We start from the raw sequence: 16,632 nt of genomic DNA, 5'->3' as shown, positions 1-16,632 counted from the left end.
TTCGTATTGTTTGCAGTCACTTTAGTGAATTTGAACCTGTTTTGATTCCAGAGCCAAAAAGAACATCGGAATGGTGCAAAGTACTCAATAAGGCTCCTTTTACTGTTCCACGATGTTTATTTCAATATCTGAAGAAAAGCGGTTTGCAATTGAATGAAGCACATTCCGACTTTATTTTGTGTTGTAGCGCATTTGACAGCGCCATTTTCGCCCGTCAAAATTGTTTTTGCTCGCGCACAGGGTAACTTCGCGAACCTTTGCCATAAACACCTTGAACATTCAAATTCTGCCGTTTTATTTAAACCCGTTTTTAGTCCGTTAATTTTTTAATGCTTTATAAATTACAGGCAGTCCCCTAGATACGCAGTTCCTATCTAACATTGAAGTATAAACGATTTTACTTCCGGATTCGACTTACACGGAAATTCGAGGTACGCGGATTTTTCCCAGGTTATATCGGTCCACTATAACAGCGTATCTCGTACCTGTAATCTCAAACGAATAATTTCAACATTTTTTACATTTATTGTTGTAGTTCACTTCTAAATTACATGATTTCTGTTGTAAATGGGATGATAGAATGGAACTGCAAAAATTACTCTTGTTTTGTCCAATCCTTATTTATGCTACAATAGCTAATTAAAATATGACGTTTAGTTAATCACACTTCAATGAAACAGTCAAACTTTCTATGTTTGAATTTAGTCTCATGACTGTAATAAATTAATTTGGTTTATTTCTTCATTTTCTATTTTCTCATTATTTCAATTAGTTTGGCTAAGTATAGTAGTATACAATCCTTCCAGGCGAGCGCTTGAGATTAGAATCTTATTAATTGTAACCAAATAATGAGAATATTGTAGGTTCATTTTAATTCAGTGTAACCAATAAATGAGAATACTGTAGGTACATATCAGTTGTCTAGTCATATTTGTACATTGAATATAGTAATAACAACGAACATTTGTAAATATTAGAAATTCATATAAGTGAATGTTTATCAACTATAAAAATTAGAACTGGCGATGTTTATTATATTTTTTTAATTTTTGAAGTTGACCTGTGCCATGAATGAAATAATAATATCTAATTACGTGTTATATCACGTTTATTTAAGTTGTTTCTTTCTTATTCCTAAAATCACGTATGTTTGAAAGCGATTGAGCTTATTTTACGCTGCGTCGTACTGTTCGGCCTTCACAGTAAGTTAATTTGCAACATTTCTCATCACTTTGCTAGCTTCGGTAAAATCATCTGATCGGCAACACTATGGTACTAGCAACATCGCGACATAGCGACATTCCATAGTAACGACCGCTCTGTGTGAATTGTGCTGTGCTCTATCCGAACTGGTGAATCGTTCCGAACCGCAATGGATAGCACCGTCCACGATGAAATTGAAGTAAGAATATTTATCTCTACTAAATATCTGGTTTATGGTCCGCACTGTAACTAGGTGCTTAAGGCGTGTTGATATCAGTGCAATGCGTAATTACCATAATTATAGTCAACGCTTCTTCTTATCTATTCTAAGGACTGTAGTGCAAAACTTACCGTCGAAGGTTGGTTGAAGCGTGTAGAACGTCGAAGACAACTTGCCTGCACATCCGACTACGATTTTACCAGCGATCAACAGATGAACGATGAGATGGTCGCAAAACGTGGCTCCTGGACAGGGCGTTACGATTTTCTCCTCTCGCTGTTGGGCTATTCGGTGGGGCTAGGCAATGTTTGGCGTTTTCCCTACCTGTGCTATAGCAATGGAGGAGGTAAGTGAAATGTGCCGAGTGTTCTGCTATGAGAAACATCCTAAACCTTACATGGTGCGTTTTCCAGGTGCTTTCCTAATACCTTTCGCCGTGATGCTGGTGATAGCCGGTCTTCCACTAATGTTCATGGAGCTTTCCCTGGCGCAGTACGTGGGATTGGGTCCGGCGATACTCTTTAAACGTCTTGCCCCATTGTCAGAAGGTGTAGGATACGGTATGATCCTGGTGTCGGGAATGGTAATGCTATACTATAATGTAATTATCGCCTGGACCGTGTTCTACATGGTGGTGTCGTTTGAGGTACCGCTGCCATGGCGAGGCTGTCAGCAAGAGTGGGCTACGGCAAACTGTTTTTCGTATGAAGAGGAAGATGATTGCCTAGCCACCAATGGGTCGTACTATAAAACTTCTTGCTTGTCCTTGGAACAATATCGGTTGATCAATGCTACTGTCCGTACTCCACGAAAACCACCAGCGGAGGAATTCTTCAAGTAAGTAACCTCACTCATAAGACAGCACTAATCGCTTTGGTACGTTGCGTTCGAAATATTATGGAGACACCGCGGTAGCTAAGTGATTGTGGTGTTAATCTTCAAACGACCGCACTCGATATACAAAAATACAAACTACAGATTGATCGAATTCTAAAAAAGCCAGAAAAGGCAGGTCCACGACCTCCTGAGATTATGCAGTGCCCAAATAGAAGAAAGTAGACCTCTCACTGTTAGATTATCATATTCCTTTGTACGGACTTGTCATACTTACAACGCGGACAAAATGATTATTTTTTCATTCAAGAAATTATTTTCTCCAACTATCGTCCGGCATCGAGGAGACTGGCATGATAAACCAACGGCTTGCTATCTGCCTGCTAGCCGCTTGGGGAATTGTTTTCCTCTGCCTTTCCCGCGGTGTCAAGAGTTCCGGCAAGGTCGTCTACTTCACCGCCCTCTTCCCGTACGTGGTGTTGGCGGCACTTTTCATCCGGGGTCTTACACTGCCCGGTGCTTACGATGGCATTATGTACTACGTGCGACCCGACTGGGACAAGCTGCGCACCGCTCAGCTATGGGGAGACGCCGCCGTGCAGATATTCTTTGCCCTTAGCCCTGCCTGGGGCGGGCTGTTGACTCTGGCCTCGTACAATCGGTTTGACAACAATTGCTACCGGGACGCGATCGTGGTGTCCATTTCGAACATACTGACCTCGTTCTTTGCCGGCTTCGTAATATTCGCTATCATAGGCTTTTTGGCACACGAGCTAGACACCGGGGTGGATAGCGTTATCGATCAGGGCGCTGGTTTGGCGTTCGTTGTATTTCCCGAGCTCGTCGGCAAGCTGCAGATGCCTCGGCTGTGGTCGGTGCTGTTCTTCTTCATGCTGCTTACTCTCGGTCTAGACTCTCAATTTACGCTGATGGAAACGGTCGTGACGGCCGTGCTGGACACGTTTCCTGCGCTACGTCGAAGGAAGATAGCCGTCGTAGCTGGTGTCAGTATCGTCGGATATCTCGGTGGATTAATCTTTGTCACAAACGTAATGTGACCGTACCGAAGAATGAGGAGGACAATGCTACTCACGCTTTGTTACGATTTTCTATTTAAAAAAAACAGGGCGGGATGTACTGGTTCCAACTGTTTGACAAGTATGCTGCAAATTGGTCCGTACTGCTGATAGCTATCACAGAGTGCGTTCTGGTCGGGTGGATATACGGCGCTGAACGGTTCATCTGCAACATAGAGGAAATGCTGGGCAAACGGTCGAAATGGTTTCACCGATTTTGGGTGACGGTTTGGAAGTACATCACTCCCGCAATGTTATTGGTAATGTATGAGTGACTCGTGGTACGTCCAATGCATTACACAATCTATGTTGTGTGGTTTCAGTTTATACTTTGTTTCAACTGGCTGCAGTACAAACCTGTGTCGTATGGACGGTACATCTATCCGGGCTGGGCCGACTTGTTCGGGTGGATAATTGCACTGGCACCGTTTGGAATTGTGATTTTGTTTGCATTAAGGAAAATCTGCATCAATCCCGAACGCTTCAAAGGGCAGGTAAATTCCTACGCCGTTACATTGTTTATTTCCAAACTTCTTTTCACTCGTTCTCTTTTCACTTCCTTCAAGTTATTTCGAAAGCTGATGCAGCCCACTATGGATTGGAAACCGTCGCAGCCTCGCTTGGCTTCAGAAATGGCATATGCAAACAGTAGCGGAATAGAACTATAATGCATATTTCAATCTTTTATTGAAAGTAGCAGCCTACTGTAGATGGAATTAGAAGTATCTAAAATAAAATTAGTTTCATCAAATAGTCCGCCACGCGTCAGTGTACACATAAATTTCAAAATGATTAAATCTTTATTCAGGTCATTCAAATTAATGTTTGTTAATGCTACACTGTTTTGTTATTTTATATGTTTAATGTCCTTTCCTCCCTCTTCGTCCTGCAAATCCTTTTTGCTTTCTTGTTTACAGACACTTTTCCGCATTGGCAGATAGGTATCTTTTGCAATTGTTTTATTTTTTTATCTTATTTGTTTTGTTTTGTTACAAATAAATATGCTATTTACTCATCCACATATCTTCTCTCCAAAGTTTACCCTTCCACCGTTAATTAACACAAAATGATCACACAATTGTTCCGGATGTTTTGTTTGTTTTTTGCCTTCTTTCAGTCGCAATTTTAATATGCAAATGTTGTGTTGTGTTGTACAATTTGCAACGCCATTGCATGCTGCACTAAATTTTTACAAAAATGCAAACATTCTTCTGTGCTTATAATTGTGTAGAGCTTTTGGTTTTAAGGATTCCGCTGCCTGACAATTCTGTTGCAAAGAAAATTGCTTTGAAATAACTGTTTTGTACCTGTAACACTTTTTAATTCGTTTCATACAAATTTTTACTGAACAAACCGTTTCACTTGCTACCGACATAGCAGGAACAAGGGAATTGCAAAATACTGCTAACGATCAAAGCGCGCCAGTGAAACTGTAGTATCAGTTAATATTGCTAACAAGTATCCGATTTGTTTTGGTAACATTTTCCCCAAATAATTTTAGAACGACAGAAACTAAAAGTTTCAACATTAATGATCATACTAAGCGACATGTAATTAGTACACGTCTTTTGCATATTTGTTCTGGTTGGTTGATAGTTGTGCTGCTGTCCATATATTGCGACTTTATTTACGTTTTCTTATCGGTTGCAATATACACATGCGATTAAAATTATTGATTATTTCAATATTTTTTTGACAATAAATTACACATTCTTACACATGACGAAAGCGAGGAGCAGTGTACCGTTGGGTAGCGACTTGACGCGATGGTGTAACCAGTTACAAAGAATGGCAACAAATGCGTATAACTCCATGCGCGGAACTGTACGAATGACTTACAGAGACAAAAAAGGTTTTGTTTTGAGAGAATGAAATGGAGCTAAACTGTACACGGCTATACAATTGCAAAAAGGACACAGTGGTTAATGGAAGTAAAAATGACTACATTGTAAGAAATATGATGAAATATAAATATAGTTTGTAGGTCTGTGTTTTTTTGTTGTATTTATATATACGTTTGTATAACATACGTCCACTCTGTTATCTGTTTGTAGTATTTTTTGTTCAAAAATACAATTTATTTGTGCAAATCTACGGGATTCCTGCATAACAACAAGGATATCATTGTTAAATACCAAGATAACGAGATCTACTCACAACAGTTTACCATACCCAGCAGATATAATAATACTGACTAACGTGAAAGGGAAGGATAGACAAATGTTCCAATCTAAAACATTTGTGACATTTTGGTTTAACCGGTATTATCTCATCTGCCAAGAGGATTCTAAAACAACCCTGATGAATTTGTTAAGATGCTTTTCCTTTGCTGAAGATGCTGATGCTGATCTCTTTGGACAAAAACTGGAGGGACTATTTGATTTGCTTTCCAAACCTGTCTTTAATGCTAAACCATATACCACCGGCCGATAAGCAAATTGACAAATAACAGAACCTAAGTCGACCGTTGCTGATTGTACTACAGTTGTATGCGTATGCGTGTGTTGTACGACTTTCTGCCTTACATTACATAACCGTGTTGTGTTCTGCATCCAACGTGTTAAAGTTCACAGTAAAGGGGTCAATCAATTCGGATTCCACCGCAGTTTCGTATTTGGAAGCTTCTCATCCCTATATATATACAGGAATTGATGTACCAGTTCGTTCGAGTTCATTCCTTGAACAATTGAACCAGCAGGATAAGTACACAATGAAAGAAAAATTATGGTAGAAAATCGTTTGGTAAGCTACTTATTTACGCTGCGAAAATTATCATTCACAAACCTATAGTAAATGAAACCGGAGTACGATAAAACGATGATACAAATAAACTGAGGCAAGAGACAACAAAAACATTTCCAAGATTGTACTATCATGTTTGAACCACCTTTATCTTCACTAGAATACACACATGAAACTGCTTACGACACTTGCGACACATAACATTTAAAACGTACGAAAGATGTTCGGCGAATTGAACCTTACTTTAACTTAATAGGGGTGGGGCTTGGTGGCTTTTGTTGAGTTTTGAGGGGTTGACAAAACAAATGCTTCACAGTATCACAATGTCTCTTCATAATTTCCGTTGCATTCCATTGTTTTACTCTGGTTACAACGACGAATATGCAGTTCGTCGTACCATGACAATATCGTATAGCTTGAGAGCGGAAAAGCTATATACGATATTTTCTAATTCCTATTACCGTTTGCTATCTTATTAAACCTTCCTATCACGTCGTCCAAGCTACCATAGGCGAGATTATGAATATCAATTTTAGTTCTAATCGCCTGATAAGGCAATACAACAATTTTTCCAATCTGTACACATCTGCAGTCCATCCATGGAACCATGATGGTACCGATTTGTTGTTTTTTTTTTCTCTTTTGCAAAAAAACGCAACCTTAATCTTAACAATCGTGCAAATCTGATCAAAAGAGGAATTTATACATATCCAAACGAATATTTTGAGGGATTTTAATTTAAAAAAATCAAATATAAAACAACTAGAAGGTATGAGCTAAAAACATCACATTTATGTGAGTTCGGAATTAGTGATCGATGGCGGACGATCTCCTAACCGGTTATATCGTGAATTGCACGTAACTGTACTTGAGCCACAGAGCAAGCATTTCTACTTCCTTTTCCATTTCCTAAGCTACCTATCAACAGCTCCATCAAGTCCATACTAGCACTATGTGCCCGTTACATATTTCCTCAACTTCTTTAGCTTCAGTAGTACTCCTCGCATAATTCGGACAATATGCGCTTCAGACTATCCAACCCGCGCAGGAACCCGCTGTCCGGACCGTGATGCACTTTAACATTTGTGCTGCTACACAGTGACGAGCCTCCGTTCTTGATCTCGAAAGTCGTGTGCGCGAAATCAATCATCCGTACATCCGCCAATGTCCCACCAGATGATCCGGCGCTCGCACCACTACATGTGCCTCCTCCCAAAGAACCAGACTTTGATTTGGAGCTAAGTTTCCGGCGCAACGGTATTGAGCAGGGACCATCGCTTGGTCTATTGCTGTTGGCAATGTTGTTACCTCCTGGACCAACAGACCCTCCGGTACAACCGCTGTCTTTACCACGAAGCCGCTTGGAACTGTTACTTGCTAAGAGTTTCTGTCGAAGCAATTGTCGATCCTCTTCATCGTCCACCTCGCCCTCTTCCTCATCGTCATCGTCTACTTCTTCGTCCTCGTGGTACCCTGCGTCGGAGTTGTCATGGTGTCCTTCCTCGAACGTGCTTCCATGTACCACTCCACTTTGCCCACCATCAGTCATCTCCATCCTTGCACCGTGACTATCTTTAGGATTGTTGCCATTCGGTGTGCTGTTGTTATTACTAATATTGCTGCTCTGGTTCACGAGCTTGTTGTGGCCGAACTTAATACTGGTGCTAAAATCTACTACACCGGCGTTTCCCATTCTATGGTCTCTATTGTCGATTCGATCACAAACTCCTTCACCATCAAAGCTAACTTCAAAATCGGAACCAGCATTCGGTTGACCTACAGATGAACTTTGCAGATGATTCGGCACTACAAATGCCGCAGCGTAATCATCGCTGCTGCTGTTACTGTTACTACTGTAGTTCATCCACGAGTCCATCGAGTGCGGACTGGAACTCGTGAGCGTTTGTATCGCGCAAGTTCCCCCAGTCGGCATAGGAATGGCATCACTTGGCGACGATGACCCTTCATCTGTGGGTCCTCCCGGATATATGGTTTCTTCTGATATTGGAACAAAAGGAACTGTCTTAGTGTCAGGAGTAAGTACATCGTGCGGACTGGGACTGCTACTAATCCGTCTTTGCCGGTTGTTATCATCGTCCGTCACAACGCTGCGGAAGTGATGATCTGCAAAAATACCCTTGCTTGTACTATCATCGACACTAGCAGTTATCACTGGTGGTGGCAACATGGGAAGAGTGGTGGTTGCTGTTGTGGAGAGCGTGGTAGCCTTTGTTGCCGCTGCCATTGCTGCTATTGCCGTGGCCATGGACGATGATGTACGGCGTTGATCGACAGACGCAGCCATGTTTGACGGTATTGAAGACTCTTCGTTTGAGGAGGACAACAGGTACTGCTCGATTGAGCTGTTCGAAGCGTCCGCATCATAGCAGTAGGAGTTCGATTCCGTTTCGAGCAAATGATAGTCACCGCTGTAAGTCGCGGGCATTTCTTCGAATCCTTCATAAACAATTAACAGGGAGCTGTGGAAAACAAACGAATAATAAAAACACAATAAATAATTCAGAAAATAAGTCATCGATTAACTTCTTATAAACCTATTATCAACTATAACAATTATTAGCCAATTAACTACAAACAATCATTAAAGATACATTTTCTTCTCTAGTTATTCTATGTTTTCTTTACATTTACCCCTATAAGAATACACTATACATATGGAGTTTACTTTTAAGAATATAATTTACTTTTGTGTTTAGATTTGTATATTTTTAATCGTTGGTTGTTTTCTTAATTTTGATTTATTTTAAGTGCTTCATTATTATTTGCTTTGCTATTATTTTTTACTTCTTTTTTCCTTTCTCTGCAACTAACTTCAACCAACTACCAACCAACTTCAACCTTCAACTATATAACTATCTTCAGCATTTTACTATTTACATTTTACGGCCCTATTTTACTTATTTTCTGCATTTTACTATCTCGAAAGCATTTAGCTATTTTGTTAGCATGTTATATTCATATGCAATTTATGGCAATGTCTTCCTGTTATTATTTTCTACTGTTATTTCTTTACGGCAATGTTCATCCTAAAGCGCTTCAAATGCCTTCTAAAGTTTAAGACTGTCAAGCGGATGTAGCGCTTCATAAGTCATCATTTCCTACTCTTTGTCGAATTGTACTTTAATTATTGTATTTATGATATTTTCCAGCTATTATTTGTCCCTTATGTGTATTATGATATTTTTAGGATATTTTTCTTTAGAGTACCTTTAGGGTACTCCTTAGGTTTCAAAGAATTGTTAAGTTAAGAATATTGTATATATATTTATATCTATATACCTACTTACCAAGAATAAAACCGATAGCTCGACTGTTTTTCGATAACACGTCGTAACTGCTCCAATTTGCCTAGCACTTTTGCAATAACCTTCACCCGTAACCGGTAGCCATTATGAAAGAAGTTGTGTAGCGCTCCTTTGAAACCGTCCTCAGTGAGTTCACGGCCCCAGTACTTATCCCGCTTCATGTAATGATCAAGATTTGCCTGATAAACCTGCATGCCACAAAGTCGTACTCCTAGCGACGCGGAGGTACTAGCCGCACATTTGGCCATTTGCTTGCTACGTTTTTCCGCCGACGCATCATCTCCGTGTTGGCGGGTACCCATCTTCAGATCCAGTATGCAAGGGTTTCGATAAGCGGAAGTAATGTTTTCCAGCATCAAATAATCTGCACCGAATTCGTACGCAAAATCGTGGGACCAATGAAAATAAAAGAGAAAATACAGAGTAAAATTACCATTAGAACAATGTATTGTTGCTATACAATGCCACCGTGCACAGAGAATCAGCCGTAGATGCTCCTTCACGGGAAAACGATGACAGCAAAAGCTAAATAAAAACACGATGTGAATTTGATGGCGGTGAAGATGATGACGGAAGTGTATTTCTTAGATCACTGGAAGTATCTCGCCCTATATATAATATAATATAGCCCTACATATATAAATATGGAGCAATGGTGAACGCGATGCCTTTCTTATTGTTAGTTGTCAGTATCCACAAAAAAACATTTCTTGCAGAAGAAGTGAAAGACGTTCTTAATTTCCAAAAAACCTAAAAACACTTTACTTGAGCATATTGAGCATAACATATTAGCATATTTTTAATCAGTAACGTGTTATAACTCAAGTTATAACTCTAACATCTAAGTTTAACCATGACAATGTGCAAAAACTAACCAAACTGACTACCAATGTGAAAACGCACTTCACTAATGGTAGGTAGGGGAAACGATGAATACTTCAAGTACAGAAGATTGTATATTGGAACAATGTTAATGGTTGAACATGATGAACATGAACATGAACATGATATGGTCTTTTTGATTTGTCGATTAGTTTATCAAAAAAAAATTGAGTAACATAATCAGTTACAGGTAACGTAACAAAAACACACAAAAGTGTGAATGATTTGAAAGCGAAGCGATGGTTTGCGATGGATTGGTTTGGATGAGCGAGTTTATTGTTATTTTTTTCGTTGAAACGGCCAGCCCGTATCGACTTATTTTACCACGTGGCCGGATAGTCAGTCCTTGCCACAGGGGATGGGTCCGGATGGGATTTTGGTCGGGTCCGTCCGTTCGTGGGACGACCGGCACCGCTACCATCATGCCATGGGCGGCAAATTTAATTTTACCCCATTAGCAAATTTAATGAAGAACAAGAAAAAAGGACTCAACAGTAAGATCTCCATCTTACGCCAATCGCATTAAGCGATGGAAAAGCTTGTTCACGGGTAATGCTATGCTTTTGAGCGTATGCTATACTAACATTGTTTATTAGAGTTGTCTATCTGTGCAATACTTTTTAACACTTCGGAAGGTATTCCATTTTTATGTATTTTCATCCTGCAAGTAGAAGAGTAGAGAAAAAACCATGATTAGAACCGGACTGTACTTGAGAATAGTGATAATGTAATATTTGACGAATGAACCTTTACGTGTTGCGTGTTGCAAAGAACGTAGATGCACATATTCCCAGTTATGTTGGATCATAGTGTGGGAGAATTGATTCTGCGTATGAACTGAATATCCATTCAAAAAATGGAAATTATATTTATGTGACAAACCAATACATCAATTGGTACCAAACGAATTCAGTGGTGCTAAGAGCACTGAATTGCTCATTTAGACAGACAGACAGTTCTTCTGGCTTTCTGACCATATCCAGATAGTAACCATGGTCTTTTTCTAACCATATCCGAACTAATCCGAGAAGTAGAACCATTAACAGCCCGTACTGCTACCTTGATACGACTACATCATACACAGAATTAGTATTTCGAAATATTTGCGCTCTAGGGAAAAGAGTGCTTATTTGAGGAGTGTCTAATTATCGCTATCGCTTTCTACTAACCGTAACACTTCTTCACGTTTTCTTTTCGATGCTGCAGTCTTTCGTACAGGATCATCCCGGAAGCTGGGTGAGTAACGTTTTTCAAGCTTAGAACCACCCATAGTAGTAGCTTGCATCACACCTGCAATGAAAAATAAGGAAAATATATATTCTCTTAATATGAAATATGAACATACTTGTACATACACAAACAACTCTAAAGACCGTCAACTCGAATATTTTCCGAAATACGTAATTGTTTAGAAAGTAAAAAAAAACACAGAGGTATTCTCAGTAATTTAATGTTTCCATATATATGGAAAAAAATAAATTTTGAATAAAACTTCATGTTTTAATTTCGTACAAAATGGAGGCGCCTAGTAGTGTTTAGCTAAATCCCTACAGTTTTCTACAATGATTTTTGATTGAACAACTGAGCATGCCCGGGATAAGGCAAATCGCAAGTAGGAAATGCCTTGTAATATTTGTAATATACTAAACACAAGCGGTGTAGATAATAGGGCAAAAGGCGTCATACTGGAAATTCAATAAACAAAAACATATTTTGATTACAATATATGCAACCAATTGTATCAATGTAATCATTGTATCAATGTAAAAGCACAATTTACGTGTTTCATCCGCCTTTACAATGCAGCCCTATAGATAATGAAACACATAACCCTCATTCGTCTCCCATATGTATAGCTATAATCTAATAATAGTACAATAATATAATGATCATTGTTTATGAAATGATTATAGAATCAGAAAAGATTTTACGAAATTTGAAAAAATATATTCATGCTAATGCATAATTATTTCTTGAATAAAAATTGGACACATGGATATGGATGGATAAAAGGCACTGGTAAATGCGTTTTATTTGCACCATACTAGAAACGTTAGAGCGTTAGACTTTCTAGGGTTTGGTTTTGTGCTCTTCATAAACAACACAACAAATTGCTCTTATTGGCAAAACAACCAGAGACACACAAAGGCGTGTCTGGAATGTTATGTCACGAATAGGATAGTTCCCATACATACAGGATGCTTGAAAAAAAACCTACATGCGTCGCATAAAGCGCTAATGTTTTAACTGTGTTATCGATTCGCGAACTCCTCCAATCCCAAAAACCATAGTCAAGTGTGGTACACTTGTGACTAAGCATACGCTCACGCAACTAACACAACTATCGTATCGTAGCTATAATAAGAATATCTTTCTACTTATGTATGCTACGACCTCGGCATGCCGGTGGTCTGGACTGATGGATGATCTCGCGTTATAACTGTGCAAACGTATGAACGCTACTTTTAGTATACAAAATACGTGTTCCTCCTTCCAACGGAAGAAGGAATTTAAAGATTTTTTTTATAAAAATTAATCCCACACCAGCACGCCAGCAAAAATTCATGTGATTCAATTCATTCAAACTATTGTGTATTGTTATTTTCATGCACTGCATGAAGAATGCGTCAAGGGTTATCCTTTCCGTGAAAACAATCGTACTATGTACTTTTCCAACAACACTCAACAATTTGTAGCCATCTGAGAACGATGACTTCACAGAACAGTCGGCAGAGTGACCTTCACAACTGCACGTCGACTGTTGCCAGGAGCGAAGCAATAAATGTATCCAATCATATACTTCGCCAAGAATACATTCACCAGATTTGGCGGTACTGGATGGCATATGAGGTGGTACTGGATGGGTGAGAGGTGTAAGATCGTTGAGAAAGTAAAGGATTTTTACCAAGGCATTTCTTTACTCACAGCAGCTGCTGGTATTCATAAACTTTGCTATTTCATCCCGTACATACAGTGGAAATGACACAGTTCAGAGAGGTTTGCAGAGAGTTCTGTGGTTGAAGCCGTTGCTGTTGTCAACGTCGTGACGTGGGAAAATTCATTTTTTTTTCGCATTCGCATTCTTTTTCGAAGAAACGTTTGTTCTCTAATATATTGCCGCGAGATTCGAACAGTCTGAGTAAGAACTAAGAGTAAGTCCTACCGACCTGTACTTTAAAAAAACACGATACATTTCATTGATACCAGGACAAATACGGGCTGATAACTGACTCATGACTAATAACAAAGGACAATAGAAATATATCCGATGTAATATATATCTTCTTCAAAGTGTAACGACTTACTAGGACATGTCAGTCATTACTGGCTTACTGGACTTATTTTACAACGTAGCCGGATCAGTCTATCTATGAACGGTTAGTCCGGATGGAATTTTGAACCGGTTCAATCGTTTGAAGACCGGTGCAGCTATCACTATACCACCGAGCTGACCGTGTAATAGACCTTGGGGAAAAGTATCATGAATAGAATTATACAATAAGACAACATTAGAAAAAGAAGAAAACGATACACATCGCTTTAAAAGGCAAATGTAGCCATATTGGTTCAAAGCCACTATAAGCTAAATGAGCGTGACACACACAAGAAGGTTTTATACACACAAGAAAATCGGTGATCGGAGATCAAAAATGGCTCATCTATTTTACGCACCTTGAATTTTACATAAAGAAAAATCTTGCTAATTAATCAATAAACCGTAGGGAAGTTACATCCTATGCAATAATCGACTGCTGTCTACCTCAACATTTTAAGTGCGTCATGTAACCTGTGATACCTGACAGAAGATGCAGTTATGTAAAAGAAACAATCTCACCCAAAGAATGAAAACACATCGCATATGGGAAGAGATTCGAAGTGTGTAAAAATCTGTTCAATACGTTATATATTTTCCATCAATCCTCCCTTTCTCTCTGTGCGGTTTCTACGCATTGTAGCCTATACATTCCGAAGTGGCGCCAGTCAGTGGACATGAGTGACCATAAAAAATACAAATTCAAAAATAGCATGCCGTTCACCACAGACAAGCGTACCCTGTACGAAGCAAATAAAATTTGGAAAAATGATCCTGAACACCAATCAAAAGTGAATCATCGAACTGTCCGCTTACCCCTGTACTTTGGAACAAACTGCTGTATATCGCTGGGAATGTTTTGATAGAACTCGAGTTCTCGAAGGTTAAGGGGCTTGATCACAGTACTCTGATTTAGTAACAGAAGTCTCGTGTGGCCGCCAACCTGTAATGAAACATGAAATGAAAATTGTACAAATGTGTGTATTGCAATGGGAGCGTGTTCCCCGATAACAAACTCTGCTGGACATCTTACCTGATTATTGAGAGGATACAGGGCGATTTCATCCTCGTCGCTTTCGACATCATGGTGTGTATGCTGCTGGTGCTTTTGCTGTTGTAGTTGGTTATGGGGGTGAAAGGGCAGAGTCTGCAGTTGATGGTGGTGCTCTTGTTCATGGTGATCTCCAGATGCGGTGCGCAGTAGGTGTTGTTGAAAGCTACTGTTGGTGTGTTTTCCGCTATTTTGTCGAATTTCAAACTGCTGAGCCCGTTGCTGTTGCTGGACCTCTTTCAAGTACGTCGAGATGTTGTCACTCTTCGTTACAAGGAAAGCACCGGCAGCATTCGACCGTTCGTAACGTTGGGACTGATGTTGCGGCGATTGCTGCTGCAGTTGAAGCTGTTGGGCAACATTGTTGTACTGTGCAGAACGCGACTGCTGAAGCTGATGATCATGTTGCTGTTGCGATTGCTGTTGCTGATGACTACTGGCATGGTTGTGGAAATTAAGTTGCTGCAAATTTGTAGGGACATGTTGCGCCGTAGTACGTTCAATATCTCCCATGCCCCAATCACCCAGAAAATATACCATACCCTTATACCACAAATCTTATTCTTGGTCGGTTTTAAGCTATTACCGCCTTCGTAACTGTGAGTTTTTAATCAATTTTGCAAAGGATAACGGTGTCGATAATGGCGAGATTGCTATCCTTACAACGACGATTTTTCGACGTAATTTTGGGTCAGATATACTTCTGAGACAAAAGTATGTTAAGATGAGTCCTTTTATGATGGGTTGGTGTTGAACGGGTGGAAAACTGCAAACGAGAAAAAAGGGATTTCGTTATTGAAACTATTTTCACAGGCATGTTTTAAAAATAAAACTATCTTGTCACCAGCACTGTAAGTTTTACTTAAATATACAACGGTTAAGGTACTGTCTTTTACAACCAAACGTTGTTTTGGACGAGTTAGCATAAAAAGAAAAATAACAAAAGCAGCCTTGATAAAGCTCACAACATCATATAACCCTGGTCTTAACCAAATTCCGGCAGAGGCCTTGAAACAGTGCTACAATACATTATGTCCTCTTCTCGTGAGAATCTGCAATTTGGTTTTGGAGAAAGGCGAGATGACAGCTATTCGAACATCTTCATGGATGATCCCCATGTGCGATTTGTCTCAGAGTGTGTGAACTATATGTACCAGGGCTTGCAACTGGATTCCAACTACACCCGAAGGCTGCCTTCAAAAGCATATCACACGTTATACTATTACGAAAACTCCAAAGGCTAGGCTTCTCAGAATTAACCCTAACATGGCTTAGCTCCTATCTCCGCAACCGCTCATACAGTGTAAAATAAGAAAAACCATATCTCATGCCCATTTGTAGGCACAGGTGTTCCTTATGGCAGCAACCTGGGACATTTGCTGTTTCTATTGTACATCAACGACGTATGTTCTGTACTGCACAATAGTTCTTACTGTATGCTGACGACGTCAAACTATTTATGCCTTTGTCAACGTCCAATGATTGTTTTAATTTACAACGTGCTGTTAGCGTGTTCAACGATTAGTGCGTCCTCAACTGCTTGTCACTGTGTATGGAAAAGTGGTTCGTTATGTCTTTTACGCGTACAAGATCTCCTGTGATCTTCGGATTTATGACTATCTTATAAACGGTGTATGTATAGCCAGAACCTTTCAAATGCGAACGTTACGGATTATTATTTAAACTGGCTCGAAACTTTAACGTCCTTGCGTGTCTAAAATCTTTGTATTGTTCTCTAATTTGATCGTTACTCGAATATTCGAATATTGTTTAAGGGTATACTGTCTTTTTACCAGCGAGTGGATAAATATACTTGAAACAGTCAAACGAAAATTCACTCGGTACTTTATCTGCAAGCTACGATGAACTGACAGATCTTCGTTGCCATCCTATAATGTGCGATCTCTACTATTAGACTACGAAACACTGGAGCACAATACGGCCATAACGCTCCTCGCAAAGCCATGATCCAGGGTATTAATAAT

The 16,632-nt window shown here is 39.6% G+C and overlaps 2 protein-coding genes across 2 annotated transcripts; one reads left to right on the top strand and one right to left on the bottom strand.

Annotated features, from left to right (window-relative positions):
* Nucleotides 1-1,372: 1,372 nt before the first annotated feature.
* On the top strand, nucleotides 1,373-4,001 carry LOC128706693 (sodium- and chloride-dependent glycine transporter 2-like). Its single transcript, XM_053801633.1, has 7 exons — nucleotides 1,373-1,402; nucleotides 1,535-1,769; nucleotides 1,837-2,260; nucleotides 2,568-3,306; nucleotides 3,384-3,593; nucleotides 3,657-3,827; nucleotides 3,900-4,001. The coding sequence occupies exons 1-7, from the start codon at nucleotides 1,373-1,375 to the stop codon at nucleotides 3,999-4,001; spliced, it is 1,911 nt and encodes a 636-aa protein (XP_053657608.1).
* A 3,062-nt stretch (nucleotides 4,002-7,063) lies between these two features.
* Nucleotides 7,064-15,214, bottom strand: LOC128707076 (uncharacterized). The gene is made up of 6 exons (XM_053802022.1): nucleotides 14,630-15,214; nucleotides 14,413-14,539; nucleotides 11,453-11,573; nucleotides 10,868-10,944; nucleotides 9,384-9,765; nucleotides 7,064-8,555 (listed from the first exon to the last, which is right to left on the bottom strand). The coding sequence occupies exons 1-6, from the start codon at nucleotides 15,185-15,187 to the stop codon at nucleotides 7,064-7,066; spliced, it is 2,757 nt and encodes a 918-aa protein (XP_053657997.1). The 5' UTR covers nucleotides 15,188-15,214.
* Between the last annotated feature and the right edge of the window lie 1,418 nt (nucleotides 15,215-16,632).

Source organism: Anopheles marshallii, chromosome 2 (genome assembly GCF_943734725.1).
Source record: "Anopheles marshallii chromosome 2, idAnoMarsDA_429_01, whole genome shotgun sequence".
NCBI classification, from domain to species: domain Eukaryota; kingdom Metazoa; phylum Arthropoda; class Insecta; order Diptera; family Culicidae; genus Anopheles; species Anopheles marshallii.
The sequence above is the reverse complement of the archived record's forward strand: the minus strand, read 5'-3'. Positions and strand labels throughout refer to the sequence as shown.